At 56.9% G+C, this 19,776-nt stretch overlaps 2 protein-coding genes across 2 annotated transcripts; both read left to right on the top strand.

Annotated features, from left to right (window-relative positions):
* The first annotated feature begins 284 nt into the window (after positions 1-284).
* On the top strand, positions 285-6,499 carry LOC130842307 (melanoma-associated antigen 8-like). Its single transcript, XM_057718942.1, has 6 exons — positions 285-316; positions 1,854-1,982; positions 4,998-5,090; positions 5,242-5,316; positions 5,440-5,620; positions 5,756-6,499. The coding sequence occupies exons 1-6, from the start codon at positions 285-287 to the stop codon at positions 6,497-6,499; spliced, it is 1,254 nt and encodes a 417-aa protein (XP_057574925.1).
* Positions 6,500-8,849: 2,350 nt separating this feature from the next.
* On the top strand, positions 8,850-19,414 carry LOC130842309 (melanoma-associated antigen 8-like). Its single transcript, XM_057718943.1, has 6 exons — positions 8,850-8,918; positions 10,446-10,695; positions 15,194-15,318; positions 17,992-18,095; positions 18,249-18,299; positions 18,373-19,414. Exons 1-6 carry the CDS (start codon positions 8,850-8,852, stop codon positions 19,412-19,414), a joined length of 1,641 nt encoding a protein of 546 aa, XP_057574926.1.
* Positions 19,415-19,776: the final 362 nt, after the last annotated feature.

A 19,776-nucleotide genomic window follows, 5' to 3' on the forward strand; every position in this document is an offset into this window, starting at 1 on the left:
TCTCCCTTCATGTGTGCTCAGCTGCTGTGCGCTGAAGGGCACCATTCATGTTGCATTTGACCGCATCCCAACGGCTTCATTTTAACTTCAGAACCACTAACTCCAGTCACAGTCACATTCTGAGGCTCTAGGGGGGTTAGGGGTTCCACATACGCATCTGGGGGGCACTCAGTTCAGTCCATAACAATAACCCAGGGAACATACAAGACCTTACAAGGGAAATTAGAAAATTCTTTGAAACGAAGAAAATTAAAACGCACACCAAACACCCTGCGACTTACGGGATGCGGCCGAAGCGGCACTGGGACTTAGAGCTGTAAACACCTGTATTCAAATGGAAGAAAGACCTCAAAGCAACAGCCTAACCTTCAACATGGGTGAGCCAGACAAACAGTCACGTGAACCCAAGCATTCTCCATAACAGAGTTTCAGCGAGAAAAGGAAAACTGCATCAATCCATGGACATGAGGATCAGAAGACATGTACTGGTTCGGAATCTTCCCAACGTGGGGGAAGCTACATCTTCGACACTCAGCAACAATAGCTACATCCACTGACCGCTTTGTTTGGCCCAGGCTTTTTACAGACAGCTCACGTCATGCGGAAACTCGCGGTGAAACGGAGCAGGACCCTGTGGTCCTTGCCTCCCACCCCCAGCCCTGCCATGTCCTCAGCCTGCCTTTTGTCTGTGGAAAAACTTTACCCAAAGGATAAGTTTAATCAGAGAAGTGAGAACATGCAGAAACAAAGGGAAACAGTCCAAGGAGACCCAATAATAATAATTTAGTCACTAAGCATAGTCAGGGACCTTTAGTTCCTCCTCAAGGGCTGTAGATAATATTCTGAGCCATGTCCTGTGATACTGAAACCCCCAGCAGGTGGAAGAAGTTAACTACATGATGGCCAGGCTGTAGCCATGACATAAGCTACCACAATTCGGAGTACTGGCCTCAAAGCCATGGAGAGAAACTGACCCTGTACCTGAAGGTTAACTGCACTTAAAACAGTCAAGGTGACGCTGGTCAGACCACTGCTGACTGATTTCAAGATGATTGTCACAGCTGACGGTGCTGTTTCTGCACGTAGCCACCCCCTGCTATCCACAAAAGCTCTTGCCCCCGATTCTCAAGGGGTGGGGGGAGACAGACCTTGGATGAGTGTCCGCCCTCCCGGCACCCTCCCGCTGCCCCCCCGCCCTGGTTACCAGCATCCAAAATAAAGCAAACTTTCCTCTCCACCAACCTGGCCTCTTTATTGGCATTTGAGCAATGAGCAGCCAGACCGCACTTTCAGTTACACTGCCAACGTATTTCACCCTGTACTATTACGAGGACCATTTAACAGAAGGGGAAATCGAGGCATAGAGTCTCCCTGATTTGATCGGCTTATCAGTAGCAGGACTCGTATTCAAGCTGAACTGCATGTAGGTGCAAAGCCCGATTCCCCCACTGGCCAGACCTATTTCCCCAACAGTCAAGGGGGACCCAGCTGTCCTCCACGGTGTCCTACCACTGCTGCGTGATGCCACAAGATGTAGAAAACACAGGGAGCCAGGCATTGGTGCCTGTGAGAGCCTGACACTGGATTCTGTCCACACGGCCTCCTCACTCCCATCGGGTCACTGTCTCTCCTGAAATGGACAAGAGGGCCGTGGAGGAGGGGGAGGGTCTAGGACAGAGGGTGTGAGGAAGGAGAAGGGTCCTGGACGTGGAGGTCGGAGGCACGGCCCTCTGAAGGCAGCTCTTCTGCTCAGGCGTGGGCCCTGCTCTCTCATTCCAGGCCCACTCTGCTCCCCTTCTCTCCCAGCTGCTTGGTGGCCGCACGCGCTCTTGCGGGCTCACTCCCCTGGGCAGACTGGATGTGAAGCAGGCGGCAAGCCTGTCTTCAAAGCACAGCGACCGCGGGCTGGTGGACTCTCACGGCATCCACACGGGCGTGCGTGTCTGTGCCCTTCAGGGCCCTGTGGAAGTACCTCCGTCTGGGTACTGGAGCACACATGACATGTTCCCGATACTTATATGTGGTATGTCCATGTATGTGTATGTGAGCACATGTAATCTACACACATGTTATAGATACATAGAGGACATACACTACATAGACATGTAAAATGCATTCCGTACTGTGAATGAGAAACAGGCATTCAAAATCAGGACACTCCAACAGGTAATATTAGCTAATCATCACACCAAGAGTTCCCTGGACTCATCTGCTCAGCTGCTTCAACTAAAGCTAAATCTTTCATACAGAAGGTGCTGGAAGTATGGGGGCAGGTGAGGAGCCCCCAGGGGAAGCTGTGCGGGGCTCTGTGCTGCCCCACGGTCATGGGCGGGGCAGCCCCCCATCCAGCATCTGGGCTGGGACTGCAGCCTTTCTCGCGAGGGTTGAGGAGGACCCTCCTGAGTGAGGAGGGAGGGGTGCAGCCGGCCCGGAACAGAGGGTCCCACCGAATGGAACCCCGCCCCCACTGGGACTCCTGGGGGACCCGGGCGGGGCTGACCGGCTGCGCACCCCACCCCGCCCCCACCTCCTCAGTGAATTCGGGGCTCAGAGGCTTGGTCTCAAGGCGCAGTCTCAGGTGGGCAGAGGGCGGGGCCCAGGTGCTGCCGGCAGTCGAGGTGAGGACCCCGAGGGAGGACTGAGGGCACCCAGCGGATGCACCTGTGGCCCTCCCGACAGCCCTGGGACCCCACCCCCCGGGCATGGGGTCCGGATGTGACGTGCGCTGAACCTGCTGCGAGGGGGAGGGGAGGGCCTGGGTCAGGGAGGCTGGGTTCAGGTCGGCAGAGGGAAGGAGCCCAGCCCCTCCAGGAGTCCAGGCAGAACCGTGAGGGGGACTCGGGGGCCGCAGGGCATCCAGGTTGGCCCTGCTCTCAGCCCTGGGAGACCCCAGCAGGGCTGTGGGAACGAGCCCCCTCCTCACCCCCCCACGTCCCTCTCAGGGGTCCTGGCTGGGGAGGGCCTGGGTCTAAGGGGAGCACAGTCGGGTGGGCAGAGGGCGGGGCCCAGGCCAGGTGGGAGTCAAGGTGAGGAGCAGCAGGAGGGCTGAGGGACCCCGCGGGATCATCTCAGCCGCTGGGAAGCCCTGGGCTTGGTGGCCTGACGTGATGTCGGCAGCCTTCCCAGGGGAGTCTCAGGGCCGTGAGGGCCTTGGTGTGAGGGTCCAGCCTCAGGTCAACACAGGGGGCATCCCAGGGCCTGCCAGGGCTCAAGCTGAGGACCCTGAGGGAGGACCGAGGGGACCCCACAGATCCCCACCCCTGACATCAAGCCTGGGCGGCACTTGGCAATGAGTTTTGACTGCCTCATCCGGGTCACAGACAGCCTGGGGTCCTGGAATAAGGCGCGGAGCCTCTGGTGGGCAGAGGGGAGAATCCCAGGTCCTGCCAGGAGACAAGGTGAGGACCCTGACGGAGGAGTGATGGGACCCTGGACCTCAGAACAGAGGGGGCCTGGGGGGGGGGGGCATAGGGCGGGAACGCCACATGTAGCATTTCCACACATCGGGGTCTCACACAGACTGCGGACCTGGGATAAGGGGCGGGGCCTCAGGTGGGCAGAGGGGAGAGTCCCAGGTCCTGTGTAGCGTGAAGCTGAGGACCCTGAGAGAAGACTGAGGGGGACCCTGGACCTCGGGACAGAGGGGCCCTGGGAGGCCCTGGGGCGGGGTGGCCACGTGTAGCATTTCCTGACATCCGGGTCTCAGACTGGGGGGCCTGGGATAAGGGGCGGGGCCTCTGGTGGGCAGAGGGGCGAGTCCAAGGTCCTGCCGGCAGACAAGGTGAGGACCATGAGGGAGCACTCGGAGGACCCTGGACTCCAGAACAGAGAGGGCCCTGGGAGGTCACAGGGTGGGATGGCCATGTGTAGCGTTTCCTGATATCCGGGTCTCAGAGACACTGGGGATCTGGGATAAGGGGCGGGGCCTCGAGTGTGAATGGGGGAGAATCCCAGGACTTGCGTGGAGTCAAGGTGAGGACCCTGACGGAGGAATGAGGGGACCCTGGACCGCAGAAGAGAGGGGGCCCTGGGAGAGCCTGGGGCAGGATGGCCACAGGTAGCATTTCCTGACATCCGGGTCTCAGACAGATTGGGGACCTGCGGTAAGGGGCGGGGCCTCTGGTGGGAGGAAGGGAGAATCCCAGGTCCTGCCAGGAGACAAGGTGAGGACCCTGAGGGAGGACTGTGTGGACCCTGCACCCCAATCCTAGGGGACCCCACAGATCCCCGCCCCTGCAGTCACCCCTGAGAGGCCCAGGGTGGGGGGAGGGGATGAGCACACTAGGCCTGTTCTAACTTCCTGACATCGGAGTCTCAGAGACCCCGGGGAGGTGGTGAAATGGGCGGGGTCTCAGGTGGGCAGAGGAGGGAATCCCAGGTCCCGCCCAGCGTCAAGACTACCATGAGGAAGGACTGAGGACGTTAGACCCCAACACCGGGAGGGATCGTTGCCCTTGTGCGGGGTCTTGGAGGCCCCAGAGCAGGGTGAGCAGATGAGATGTTTCCTGACCTCTGGCTCAGGGGTCTCGGCGGGGTGAGGTGTTTTGTCTGAGGGGTGAGGCTTCAGGTCCGCAGAGGATGAACTCCCAGGACCCTGAGAGAGGACCGAGCAGACCTCACCCTGGGCACAGGGGCCTCAACAGAAACCTGGGCCTGTGGTCAGTACTGGGAGGCCAGGCAGGACGGGAGGAGGAGGAGAGGATCCATAGCTCCCCATCCTAGGAGCCGCGGGAGGCCCAGGGCAGGTGCGGCCACATGTGGGCCCCTCACTGCTTTCTGTTCAGTCTCAGGGTCTTCTTCTGAGTTTCCCGTCAGGCCCCCAAAGGGGAGGGTCCAGGCTCTGCCCCAGGGGAATGTGAGCACGAGGAGTGAGGCCCGAGGGGCCCACCCACCCCAGAACTGGGGCCACCTCACAGAGTCGCGCCCACCCCTGCCAGCAGCACAGAAGGGCTGTGGCACAGGCTACACCCGAGGTGCCCCCTCCAGTCCTCTTGCAGGGGCTCCAGGATCCCGGGGGTGAAGGCCCAGTCCTGCAGCACGTGTCCTCAGGTCACTGAAGAGAGGAGGCCCAGGCAGAGCCAGGGGTCAAGGTGAGAAGCTGCCCTGAGTGTGTTCCCAGGGGCTGCCCATCCCCGAACAGAGGGGCCCGCACCACGCCCACATCCCCCCACCCTCTGTCAGCCCCGGAACCTCAGGCTGAGGTGGCTGCCCCCTGACGAGCCCCCTCACTTCTTCCTTCAGCTTGGCAGGGGACAGACCGCCCAGGAGGACCGCCCCTGTGAGGCCCGAGAGCACCCCTGAAGAGGAGACCCGGAAGTCAGTGGGCTCTGTCAGAGCTGCCCGGGGTGCATTTCTCATCCGAGGCCCCTCACACCCCCTCTCTCCCCCAGGCCCGTGGTCCCCATCTGTCACCCCTGCCCACTCTCCTGTTGGGGGTAGGACCCCGGTCATCATGCACCTGGTCCAGGTGAATGAGCTCTGCCAGCCTGAAGCCAACCTTAAGGACCCAATCCAGGCCCAGGGACCGGGGGAGGCACAGCTGTTTGGGGCTGAGGGGGAGGAGGATGTAGCATCCCCTTCTTCCTCCTCCCCCTCCTCCTCCTCCTCCTCCCCCTCCTCCTCCTCCTCCTCCTCCCCCTCCCGCTCCTCCTCCTCCTCGTGCTCTTTCCTGTTCCTGGGCGCCCGGGAGGAGGTGTCTGCTGCTGCAGCCCCCAGCCTCCCCCAGAGCCCTCAGGGTGTCCGCCCCTCCTCCCAGGCCATGGCCGCCACTCCCTGGAGCCCGACGGAAGACAGTGGCCTCAGCAGCCAAGGGGAAGAGGGGCCGAGCACCTGGCACGACCAGGAAGGTGCCAAGTCCTTGCTACCAGAGGCACCACGTCTGAAGATGGCTGACCTGGTGCGGTTCTTGCTCCTCAAGTATCGCACCAAGGAGCCCACCACAACGGCAGAAATGCTGACCATGGTCCGCAAAGACCAGCGGGACCACTTCCCCATGGTCTTCAGCCAAGCCTGCAATTGCATGCAGCTGCTCTTTGGCGTGGACATGAAGGAGGTGGACCCCAGGGAGCACACCTATGCCCTGGTCCCCACCCTGGGCCTCACCCACAATGGGATGCTGAGCGATGGGCAGAGATTCCCCAAGACTGGCCTCCTGGTGTTGCTCCTGGGCCTGATTGTCTTGGATGGCGACCGCATCCCTGAGGAGGAGGCCTGGGGAGCACTTAGCCGGATAGGGGTGTATGCAGGGAAAGAGCACTGCATCTATGGGGACCCCGGGGAGCTGCTGACCAAAGTGTGGGTGCAGGAGGGCTACCTGGAATACCGGCAGGTGCCCCACAGCGACCCCGCCCGCTACGAGTTCCTGTGGGGGCCCCGGGCCCACGCAGAGATCCGCAGGGAGCAAGTCCAGGATTATCTGCTCAAGGTCAATAGCTTGGACCCCAGGTCCTTCCTACCCCTGCCTGCAGAGGCTGTGAGCGATGAGGAAGAGGGGGCCTGAGCCAGCGCAACAGCCAGGCTCCTTCCAGCCCCGCATCCAGCAGCTTCTCCCGCGGGGCAGGAAGGGAGGCTGCTCCTTCACTCTGCGTGTGAAGAGGGAGCCGTCAGCCTTCTAAGGAGCGAGGGCCTGGGCGAGTTGGGGGAACACGGTGTGTAGCATCTTTGCGTTCCTCTCCTCTGTGATGACGAGGAAGCTCATCTGTTCCTTTACTGATTTTTCAAATGTGATTCCTTTTAAAGATTTTTTAATGTCAGCCCATTTCATTTCTGATACAGTTTTTAAAGGTTACACTCAAGCTACAGTTATTACAAACTAATGCCTATATGCCCCATGTTGTACGGCACATGCGTGTAGCCTGTCGTACACCCAGTAGTTGGTGCCTCCCACTCCTCCATCCCTGTGGTGCCCCTCCCTCGTCCCCACTGAGAACCACTAGTTTGTTCTCTACATCTGTAAGCCTGCTTTTTTTTGTTATATTCACCACTTTGTTGTATGTTCTAGATTCCATTTGTAAGTGATTTCATGCAGTATTTGTCACTCTATGTCTGACTGATTTCACTTAGCATTGGAATAGGAATTTACTTGGAAATGTGAAAATAATTAACAGTATAATTAATGGGGTCAAGAAATAGAGAAATCAAAGTAAAAGGGAGCTAGGTCTTGGCTTGTTATCCGTGTTCTTCTCTCATTCTGTAAAATAAAAATATGTGTTTATAAGCTGGATTTGTTTGGCTTGTTTAAGGAAGTAGGAGAACATTGATCTGGGTAAGTCAGTCCCCTGCTCACTGGCTCAATCATCCGCAGACCTTCACGGAGCCTCTGCCCTCTGGAAGGCCCTGTGTTAGTAGTGGGGACCCTAGGAAAAAAAGGACACGGCCACACCTAGAGTGATGGTCCACGAGCCGCCGTCCCATGAGGAAGATGCTGAGATGTCCCGTAAGTCCCACAGAGCGAGGAATCATGGGGGGTGAGGCTGTGGGGCTCCCGCAGTGAGCACTCGAGTGTAAGTGCCCTGAGCCAGCACAGTCTGGGGCTTTGGGAAGCTGTGCTTCCTCCTGTGGGAGGTGATTCAGATGAAGATGGCTGGTGGCAGCCCTCAGACATGCAGATGGTGTGTCTTGAGGGTGAGCGGACAGCCTGACATGGGACATGGTTTTAGAAGTTCCCGTTGGATCCTGGATAAATCTCCTGGGGCAGGAAGGAAGGGGCGCTTTGGGTAGAGACCCTTACACCCCTGCTGGTCCTGCCTGAGCTTCTAAGTACACTCAACAGTCTCCAGATGGGGAGGGTGTGCTCTGGAGGGAAGAGGGTTTACCCTGCCTGCTGACATTCACGAGAGCCTGGGAAATACATCAGAACCTGTATTTGAAAGTACCTGTCCCAGAGTAGGGACTAGAAACAGCTGCAGACTCAGGGCACGTTTGGCTTTCTCAGAAATGCCTCCCACTAATGAAGGGAATGTGTTCATCACAACGTAGAGCAGCCGCTTTCTGTGGAGCAACGAGTACCCAGAAGTGCAAGGGAGAGACTCCAGCTCCTGGTCCACATTCGTCTTCCTCTGCTTCCTGGAAGCTGCCTGCAGGGCATAGAGGATCCTCTATGCAAACCTACAAATAGTTCAGAGTAAAAAGGCTTCCAACGTCACTGTTTGAAATCCAAAGATGGAAGAACAGTTTCATTCATTAACAACAATACATTGGTGGGAAGAAAGCCTGTGACGGGCGCTGCTTGCTGGGGTGGATTGGAAAGATATTTTGGGTGCAGTTGGTGCCTCATCTGCGGGGCTGGGCTCCCACAGAAGCAGGAAAGGCTCCTGAGTGTGGTGGAGGCTCTGCCCAGGCTACGTCCATCTAGGGCCAAGGTGAGGACCTGGGCGGCTCCTCCCAATGGCGCAGTCGGGAGGTGGGTGTGTGTCTGTGGCCGTCCTGCCGGTGCCCTCAAGGACAGCTGTGATGTAGACAGGTGGACGAGGGAGGAGCATTTTGACTTCTGGGCACTGCAGAAGGTGTCGTGGGGGAGGTACACCCAGAGGGACCGAGGAGGGGCCAAGACCCCTGGGAGCAGGGGGCAGGGATGCAGCTGAGGAGGCTGGAGCGGAGCCACAAGCAAGAACCACGTGAGGACTGCGCACTCCTCTCCCCGCCAGCCTCCTTCTGGGCTCAAGCCTTCTCTCCCCTGCCCTTCCGCACGTGGCAGGGCCTGGCCAGCAGCAGAGGAGACACGGGGATGGGGCACTGGAGCCTGGCCGTCTAGGGAGAGGAGCCCACAGTGCCCAGGTGGGAACCATGGCTATAAGTCAGTAGGATACTCATCGTGTGTCCTGGGGCAGCCTTCTCCCTTTGGGAACAGCATGTCTGGCCAGCCCTGTCAGGAGGGCATCCAGGAGCCACACGAGGCTGCTGTGGAGATCGGAGATGTGGTTAGCGTGTCCCAGGGCCTGGACTTTTCCCTTAAAATGATTGAAAGTTCAATGTAAACAGCGAGAGGCGGCTCACGGCTGGACAGCCCCGGTGTGGAACGACAGACCCTAAACTTGGGGGACAGGACGCACAGCTTCCCATGTGGGTCCCTGGCCGTGATGGTAGGTGGAGTCCCTCTACCCTCTGGTTCAAGGACTGTGGATCTTACCCAGTGATGGGGACTACTGACGTCAGATGTAGAGTGTGTCCGGCCCCCTGGAGGACGACCCCCTGTCATCATGGGCTCTCCTCTCCAAAGGTGCACCTCATGTGTGCTTTGTGGAGCCCAGCAGCTTCTGGAAGGGGCAGGCCGAGATAGCAATTTTGCATCTCATGACCATGTGCCCTCTGAACCCCTCGCTTGCTGGGGGAGGGTCTCTTGGTCCATGATGGTCCTGTGACCTATCCTGGGTCCGTCCATCCTGCATTTTCTAAGGCTTCAGTTAGCGGTGCCAGACAAGGCTCTGCAGGAAGGAAAGTCAAACCCACATCTAGCATGTTTATATGTTTCAGTCAAATGACCCTCTCCCTCTTCAAGGATGGACGTGAGAATGACCCTCTCCCTCTTCAAGGATGGGCGTGAGAGGTGGCCATCAGCTCGCCCCAAGTTGCTCATTGGTTTCCATGAGGGATGGTGCCACACTGAGGATTCGGCATTAGTCTCCGTGACAAATAGAATAGAATAGTATATATATATATATAGCAACAGAGACAGACAGAGACAGAAACAGAGAAGAAAGCACAACAAGATGGGAAGGATGGGCAGACCCATGGTATACTCAAGACCCATACATTTGGGGAGACAACACACAAACAAGAGGCTAATTACCATTGCAGACATTCACCCCACATTGCCAGCAGTCTGTGCCCCCCCGGCACCTCAGCCTGTAGGTCAGGCAACCAAAAAACACGCCCACAGAACATCTGGCTTTGAAGGTGAGCAGGTCTTATTTTCAAGAGAGCCAGAGAGTGGTAGGAAGTAGAGTCTCCCCTCTTCATGTATGCACACAGACTCTCACCCATTCCAAGACCCTGTGCAGAAGCAATACCTTGAAAGAGTCTGCGTCAGGCACACCTGCTCATCTCAGAGAGCCTCCTGGAGAGGCAGTAGGTAGATGGAGCGCACAGTGGGGCATAGATACTGGGGGCAGCCAGTTGCGGAAGCTCGTTCGACCACAAGGACACGGGTGCTGGCAAGTGCCATTTGGAAATCCTCCCTGGAGCTTATTAGCAAGGGGACTCAGCCCTGCCCACCAGCCCACTGGCACCAGGCCTGGGAAGCCTCGGGCCAAGCAGCTATGAGAGTGTGGACTCAGCCACACCACCAGCAGGCCAGCGGTATCAGAACCCGCTGAGCCCCAGCCCACCCAGGACCTGACCCTGGCTCCAGACTGCCCAAGATGTTGTCCCACCCATCAGTGTGGCTGTCCTAGCCCTGGGACCCTCAGCCCTGCAGCCAGCTGCCCAGACCCTGCCCCATCCACCAGCGGGCTGACATCCACTTCAGCAACCCCAGGGCTCTGCAGCCAGAGACCCTGGGACCAGCTCTGGCTACCAGCCAGCTGGCACCTGTACCCGGACTGCAGCCGCTGTCACCAGAGACCCCAGGAAACAGCCACAACAAGGAGTGGTCTAACACTAGCCCCATAATTGCGCTGTACCCACCGGTGAGCAGGTACCAGCCCCGGGACCACCGCAGCCCTACAGCCAGCCACGTCAGGTCCAAGCCCACCCGCCGTAAGCCCAGCAGCAGACCTGTGACCCCATAGGCCATGGAATTTCCAGACCAGCAGGCTGACACCTGCTTCAGGGCACCCTGCACCCCTCACCTAGCTATGTCAGGAATGAGCCCCAACCAACAGTTGGCTGACAGTATATTTGGGAACCCTTGGCCCTGTAACCGCCCACCCCAGAATCCAGTTCCCACCCACCGTGGGCCAGCACTAGCCCTGGGACCACCCAGGTCTCAGCAGCCAGATACCTCATGACCCGGCCCTGCCCACCAGGGATCAGCAGCCTCTGCACAAGGCAAGGCCTGCCACCCAAGCAGACCAGGGGCCAGCCAGGCCTCCCAGGCTGCCCACTCCAATCAGCCTGCCACAACCGAAGGGACCTCCCAGTCCCCATAGGGGGAAACACTAGAGCGTACAGCTCCAGTCACAAGAGGGCCGTGGACTGCTGGGATGCACAGGTTGTCTCCTTCAAAAGACCTCTACTCCAGGATCAAGAAGTATAAGCAGCCTGCCAAATACATAGAAAGAGAAACAGTGAATTAGGGAAAATGAGGTGACAGAGGCGTATGCTCCAAATGATGGAATAAGATCAAACCTCAGAAGAAGAGGGAGGGGAAATGGAGAAAGCAACGTACCCAGTAAAGTGTTCAAGGTAATGATCCTAAAGATGCTGAGAGGATGTGGGAGGAGAGTGCATGAACACAGTGAGACATTTAACAACATGCTAGAAAGTTGAACAAAGCCCCATCCAGAGCTGAAGAATACAATAGCGGAAGTTAAACATACACTGCAAGAGATATCAAGAGGCTGTTCGACAATACAGAGGATATCAGACGGTATTGAGAGGGTATTTGATGATACGGAGGAACACATCAGTACACTGGAGGACAGAGGAGTGGAAATCACTCAAGCCGAACTGCTAAAAGAAAAAAGAATTTTTAAAAATGAGGACAGCTGAAAAGACCTCCGAGACGACATCAGAAATACTAACATTTGCATTCTAAGGGTCCCAGAAGGAGGAGAGAGAGAGAAAAGGTCAGAGACTAGCATGGAAGACATAAGAGCTGAAAAGTTGCCTATCCTGGGAAAGGAAACAGACATGCAGGTCCAAGAAGCACCCAGAGTCCCAAACAGGATCAACCCGCAGAAGACCACGTCAGGACCCTTTGCAATTAAAGCAGCCAAAATTAAAGATAAAGAGAGAATATTAAAGCAGCCAGGGAAAAGCAGTAAGCTACGTACAAGGGCAATTCCATTAGGCCATCTGCTGACCTCTCAGCAGAAACGCTGCAGGCCAAACTATGTGGCCCCATACTTCTAAAATGCTGAAAAGAAAACACCTGCATCCAAGAATGCTCTACCCGGAAAGCCTATTGTTCAGATTTGAGGGCGAGATCAACAGTTCTGCGGGAAAACCACACGAAAAGATTGCAGCACCAAGAAACCTGCTTTACAAGCATTTTTAAGGGGATTTCTTGACGCCGAAAGGCAAAGTTCACAACTGAAGATACGAAAATTGTGAAGGAAGATCTCTTTGATGAAAGGAAATGTACAGTAAATGTAGTAATCGACCACATATAAGCGTGTGGAAAGGTCAAATGATAGAAGTAGGATAATCATCTATGTCCACAAAGGTAGCTGGGGGATAGGCAAAGCCAAAGGACATAGGATGTCCACAGCATCAAGCGTGGTGGAGGGAATACAGTGCAGTGCTGTGAAAGTGCATTTGATCTGAACAAATCAGCAACTTAACCATATATACATAAATTATACATCTCTCGCTCTTCATACCACATATACATACATGTGTATAAACATACAGCATAGACCCATACATGGATACATATATACTCACATACACACACACAACATATACACACACATATACATACCTATATACACACACACATAAACACACAGCACACATATACACATTAGACATGCATATATACACACGCAGAAACATACAGTAATATACACACATGTATACGTAGACACACATTCAAAACAGCATAGGTATACTTGTGTGTGTAACACACATATACACACAAAAGACACAGCACATATATACATGCATGTATACCCATATACACACATATATACACATGTGTATGTACACATACATATACACACGTAAAGATGCATCATATACAAGGATGAGTCAAAAAGTACCCGCTCTTCGGACGTAGACTTTATTTTAATTAACTTTTAGAAAAGACAAAGACATCATTTTCCGACATCATCCCCTTGCTTTTCGATACCCTTTGTCCCTCTGTCAACAAGCTTTTGTATTCCCTCATTAAAATATGTTTTAGGCTGAGCTGCCAGCCACCAATGCGCCGCTGTCTTCTCTTCTTCACCAGAAGAGGCTCCGGCTCCTTCTTGATGGCTAGCGCTTGTGAGACCTTCCTTGAACTCCTGTATCCATGCATACACACTTCTTTGCCACAAAACACTTTCTCAATACTGTGCACAAAGGCTTTGATAAGTAACGGCAGCAAGTACACCCTCAGACCACAAAAGACGAGTCCCTGCACGCCGCTCTTCTTTCGTGCAAATCACACGTGCGGCATCCATTTTTGCTCGCGCCACAGTTACAAATGAACTCATGGAACATGTTCACACCTGCACAGCAGTGACAGAGGAGACAGCAGCCTGAAAGGAAAGTGCCGATAAGACAGTCCGGCCAGCAGAAATTTTAATATACGTGGAGTGTCCATAATTTTTGCCACACTCTCGTACATACATATGAATACATATGTAAACATACACTCTCTATAACCATATGTATGTGTACATATACACACAAACACACAGCATATCTCTACAAGTACATGTATGCATGCATATATACACATATGTAATCATACAGGACAGTATATACACACACAGAAACACACATCACATATACACACGTGTATGTATATATACATATACACACATATATGAACGCACAGCATATATTAAATATGTATACATGTATACACATATAAAAAGGCATGTATACACGTATGCGCATACCTATACACACGTGTGTGCATACATACATGTATACACATAGAAACAGGCCGCATCTATGCATATATGTATACACACATAAACATAGATCGTGTGTATATATGTGTGTAGACGTAATCACACAGCACGTATATACATATGTGTGTGCACATATACATATATACAGTTCGGTACAAATTACAGCACATCCGTGCATGTATGTATACATATATACACACATATGTAGAAGCGATGTGAACTGTTAGAAGCATTCTTGTGAGGGGTAAGTCCTAGAAATATGCTATCACCTCACATTCGGGAAGCTGCACTGAAACAGAAAGGCAGAGCTATGAAATTCAAAAGAAATAAGAAATATGTATGTTCAAAACAATTAGTATTTCGTGTTACAGCATGCTCCTCTCTCTAGCAAATTCAAAGGAATCGTCCCATGGAATAGTGACTACATAAACAAGAGGCTTCAGAAACATAGTGGAGGGAAGGTCACCACAGCCAAATCAAGATCCTAGCCGGGCAAGAGCAATAACTAGTTACAACATATAAGAGACAATGCCTCATTTTAAAACTGCAAGACATTGTAAGCCTTACCTGAGAAGAAGCCTAACAAATACATAGACGAGCTCTTTACGGGAGCACCACACAAGTTTCCTGGGAGCCTCAGGTTCAAGCGTTCCCAAATAAATAGAGCAGCGTGGCATATCCAATAATGGGGACAGAATACTGCGGCCACGTCAGATCTCCGTGTTTACAGGTTTACAGAATGAGTGCCAGAAACTGACCTGCCAAGGGGACAATCAATCTTCAGCTTTTGTCTTGTGTTCCCAAAATCAATCTTGGAAACCTATAGAAGGGAGAATGAAGGGAGTAAAAACTATCTACACATCTCTATCTCTATATATCTACGTCTATCTATAGCTGTAGCCTGCACGGAAGCCCACGACAGGGTGGGTAAGAGGAGAGCTTAAACTTCTGCCCCTGCTTCACAGTGGAAATTTGGGAGACAGTATCTCAGGCCACAGATGCCAGAAGCCACAGGGTAATATCAGGACAGCACGAGGGATGGGACGATTGAGCCAGTAGGGCTGCAGAGTCCGTGCCAATACCCACCTGAAATCCCCTTAGTGGCTGAGGACTGGCCTTTCTGAAACCGACCCCTGAAAGAGCAGGCGAAGGTTGCACTAGAAAGAAGAGTATGGAGCACCGAGCGAGCCTCGCAGGGAAGGAGGCAGCGGAAGAGTGGGTGTTCTCGCCCCAAACTCGGCGAGAGGTAGCATACAGCTCTGACTCTGGATGAGGCTTCAGAGCGTGCAAATCAGCGCTCTGCACTGTGGAAAGTTAGAACGTTGACTCCAAAGGCCTCACCAAACCCCGCTGCTCAGCCTCTTCGGTGCAGAAAGAGACTCTTTTAGAACACACTGTAACATCTGCTGCTGGCGAGGAGGCACCCTGGACGGGGTGCTTCTGCCGGGATCCTCCCCCGCGGTCAGGGGCGCTGCAGCTCCCGCCCAGCACCCCCTCTGGGACGCAGAGTCACTCCCTGCACGGGCTGCAGCTGGACTGTGGCAGCCAGCCTGTCATCCAGCCCCCAGGAGCCCAGGCAGGACCCTCAGGAGTGAGTACTGAGGAGGGGGTCCAGAGAGTCCACTCCTCATTCCAGCCCTGCGAGTCCCCGGGGCGAGCCGTCCCCATGTGACGTCCCCTGACGTCTGCCTCGGAGGCTTGCGACAGTGCGGGCCTGGGTCCGGGCGTAGGGTCCAGGCGGGCAGAGAGGAAGCCTAGCGCTCCCTGGAGGCAGGGTGGGAGCCTGAGGGAGGACCCGGACCCCACCGGATCCATGGCCTCCCTGGTGGGCTTGTCAGGGTGTGTCCCTCCGCCGGCTCCACCTCGGGGGACGCGGCGGGGAAGGGCCCGGGTCTCAGGGCAGGAAACTCAGGTGGGCAGGGGGAGGGGCCCAGGGCCTGAAGGCAGCCAAGGGGAGGAGCAGAGGGAGGACTGCGGGGTTCCTGGAACCCAGACCAGGGTTGGAAGGTGGGCTGGCCCAGAGGAAGCCGGCCCTGCTGTCCTCCCTGGGAGGCCCCAAGGCGGGGTGAGCGCATGGCAGCGTGTCCTGACTTCCCCATCGGGGGTCCCGGAGAGACTGCGGACCTGTTGTGAGGGGCGGGGCCTCCGGTGGGCAGATGAGAAGCCTGGGGCCTGTCAGGACAGAAAGCGAGGACCCTGAGGGCGGACGGAGGGGACCCTGGACCTCAGAAGGGGGACCCTGGGAGACCCTGGGGCGGGATGGCCGCGTGTAGCATTTCCTGACATCGGGTCTCACGCAGACTGCGGACCTGGGATAAGGGGCGGGGCCTCGGGTGCGCAGAGAGGAGAATCCCAGGTCCTCTGTGGAGTGGAGGTGAGGACCCTGAGGGCGGACGGAGGGGACCCTGGACCTCACAACAGAGGAGGCCCTGGGAGGCCACAGGGCAGGATGGCCACATGTAGCATTTCCTGACATCCGCGTCTCAGACAGACTGCGGACCGTGATAAGGGGCGGAGCCTCAGGTGGGCAGAGAGGAGAATCCCAGGTCCTCTGTGGAGTGGAGGTGAGGACCCTGAGGGAGGACGGATGGGATCCTGGACCTCCGAAGGGGGACCCTGGGAGATCCTGGGGCGGGATGGCCGTGTGTAGCATTTCCTGACATCCCGCTCTCACGCAGACTGCGGACCTGGGATAAGGGGCGGGGCCTCAGGTGGGCAGACGGGGAGGCACCTGGGGCCGCAGGGAACGTGAGGACTGTGAGGGAGCACTGAGGTTAACCCACTGAAACCCGCCCCCGGCCTGGGAGGCCCTGGGCGGGATGCGCACACCTGGTGTGTCCCCAGTTTTGTGCCTGGCTCTCCGAGAGACTGGGGGCCTGATGTGGTGGCTGGGGTCTCTGGATGAAGACAGGCCAGCCCAGGACCTGCAAGACCCCAGAAACGAGGGGCATCTTTCCGCCTCTGCCGTCCACCCCATCCCCCAGGGCATGTAGCTCCAGGTGACCCCTCCTGCAGCGTAACCTCACAGGTTGGCCCAGATGAGGATCTGGTTGAGGGGTGGAGGTTCAGGGCCTGTGGAGGGGCAACCCACCCCCCTTGGGCTTGGGTCCAAGGCGCCCCAGGACGAGCCAGGGAGGGAAAGGCTGAGCCCACCCAGGTACCCGCTCCCGGAGACAGAGAACCGCACGCACCAGGCCGTCCCCTGTCCCCAGCAAGAGCCCGGGCAAGGAGGTCAGCGTGATGTGCAGTCTATCTGCCTCGTGCTTGAGGAGCCTTTGGTCCTCAGGCTTCAGGGGCAATCGATCAACAGGGGTCAGGCCAGGCTGCTCAGGAAAAGGCGCGAGGGTCCTGAAGATGCACTGAGGACACAGCCCCCCAGGACAGAGGGGGCTGTGAGCGAGGTGGGGGCAGCCGGCTGGGGAGGGGGGACCCGGCGTGGGAGGACGGCGTCAGGGCATCTCGGGAGCACATCTGCTCAGCAGCGGGGGGAGCCCTGGTGTCACCAGGAGTCAAGGTGAGGACCCTTAGGGAGGAGCCAGGGGACCCCAAGCCCCAGCACAAAGAGGGGGCTGACAGGAATCCCTGCTGCCAGCCCTGGAAGCCCGGGCGGGGCCTCACACCAGCCTCCTCACCCAGATGGCTGGTCTGGGCCAGGGGGCCTTGGTCCGAGGGTCTGGCCTCAGGCCCTGGCAGGGGTCGCGGTGAGCACTGGGGAGACCCTGCCTCACACACAGGACTTGGGGCCCAGCCTGCCCTGCCCCTTATGTCTCCTGTGGGTGGCCCAGAATAGGTGGGTACATTGACTCCCCCTCACTTCCTCTCCCGGTGTCTTATGGATGTAAGGTCTTTGCTAAAGGACATTGGTCACAGTCAACAGGGGGAGCTGTCGCAGGTCTTGCTGGGTGTCACGGTGGAGACTGAGCTGAGCACCCATCCTCCCAGCACAGATGGAAACCCTGGACTTGGGCCACCCTTCTTGTCCCTTGTGACCGCTGTTAGCCCCTGGGCAGATGTGGCCAGGATTCGGGGCCCCTCACATCCTTCTTTTCCGTGCAGGCAATTTGTTTTGAGAACTTGGCTTCCAGACAGCAGCCAGAGGACCCAGGCCCTGCCAGGGGGAAGGGGAGGGAGGGCCCTGCGTGAGCACGGAGGGGACCACCCACGCTAGGACACTGGCAACCTCACAGAGTCCAGCCCAGTCCTCCTGCCAACACCAAGGAGCCCAGGGCTGCGGCACAGGCTACACCCGCGGTGCCCCCTCCAGTCCTCTTACAGGGGCTCCAAGAACCCGCAGGGGAAGGCCCAGTCCTGCATCACGTGTCCTCAGGTCACCGAGGAGAGGAGGCCCAGGCAGTGCCAGGGGTCAAGGTGAGCTGCTGCCCCGAGTGTGTCCCCAGCGGCTGCCCATCCCCGAACAGAGCGAACCCCATCACGCCCACATCCCCCCACCCTCTGTCAGCCCTGAAACCTCAGGCTCAGGTGGCTGCACCTTGACGAGACCCCTCACTTCTGCCCACCCAGGAGGACCGCGCCCGTGAGGCCCGAGACCACCCCTCAAGAGGAGACCTGCAAGTAAGTGGGCTCTGTCAGAGCCGCCCGGGGTGCCTTTCTCACCGAGGCCGCTCACACCCCCTCTCTCCCCCAGGCCGGTGGTCCCATCCCTCAGCCCTGCCCGCACTCCTGCCGGGGCACGGACCCCAGTCATCACGCGCCTGGTCCAGAGCAGTGAGCTCCGCGAGAGTGAGGCCGACCTTCAAGACCCAAGGGAGGCCCAGGCCCCGGGGGAGGCACAGTTCTTTGGGGCTGAGGAGGAGGGGTCCGCTTCACCCTTGTCCTCCTCCTCCTCTGGCTCCTGCTCCTGCTCGGCCCTGTTCCTGGGCGCCCTGGAGGTGACGGCTGATGCTGGGGACCCCAGTCCCCCCCAGAGCCCTCAGGGTGTCTGCCCCTCCCCCCCGGCCATGGCCTCCACGCCACGGAGCCAGTCTGAAGACGACGCCTCCAGCAGCCAAGACGAGGGGGGGCCGAGCACCTGGCGTGACCAGGAAGATGCCGAGCCCTTGCAACGAAACCCACCACGTCTAAAGGTGGCCCAGTTGGTGGGGTTCCTGCTCCGCAAGTATCGCACCAGGGAGCCCACCACAAAGGCAGAAACGCTGAATATGGTCCTCCAGGATGACCAAGACCTGTTGCACGTGGTCTTCGGCCAAGCGTCTGAGTGCATGCAGCTGGTGTTTGGCGTGGAGGTGAAGGAGGTGGACCCCAGCAAGCACAGCTACGTCCTGGTCCCCACCCTGGGCCTCACCTGCGATGGGAGGCTGAGCGATGGGCAGAGCTACCCCAAGGCCGCCCTCCTGGTGATGCTCCTGGGCGCGATCGTCCTGCAGGGCGACTGTGCCTCTGAGGAGGAGGTCTGGGAAGCCCTGAGCCACATGGGGGTGTATGCAGGGAAGCAGCACTGCGTCTGTGGGGAGCCCAGGGAGCTGTTCACCCAAGTGTGGGTGCGGGAGGGCTATGTGGAGTACCGCCAGGTGCCCTACAGTCACCCCAGCCGCTACGAGTTCCTGTGGGGGCCCCGGGCCCACGCGGAGACCAGCAGGCGGCAAGTCCTGGAATATCTGCTCAGGGACAATAAAAGGGGTCCCAGATTCTTCCCATCCCTGTGCGCAGAGGCTGCGAGTGATAAGTAACGCAGGGCATGAGCCAGAGCAGCAGCCAGGCTCCTTCCAGCCCCGCGTCCAGCAGCTTCTCCCGCGGGGCAGGAAGGGAGGCTGCTCTTTCACTCTGCGTTTGAAGAGGGAGCCGTCAGCCTTCTAAGGAGCGAGGGCCTGGGCGAGTTGGGGGAACACAGTGTGTAGCATCTTTGGGTTCCTGTTGTGTATGATCACATGGAGTTTCATTTCTCTTTCCCTTAGGATTTTTCTAATATTCTTCATTTTAGAAGCCGCCTTAGGGTGCTTCAGAGTCTCTGTTTGTGAATGATATTGATCACACATGTATCTGTACCTGTGTGGTCATGGCTTGGGGATTAACCCCCGGCTCCGGTGTGCCT

The sequence above is a fragment of the Hippopotamus amphibius genome, chromosome X (assembly GCF_030028045.1).
Source record: "Hippopotamus amphibius kiboko isolate mHipAmp2 chromosome X, mHipAmp2.hap2, whole genome shotgun sequence".
Classification (NCBI taxonomy): Eukaryota; Metazoa; Chordata; class Mammalia; order Artiodactyla; family Hippopotamidae; genus Hippopotamus; species Hippopotamus amphibius.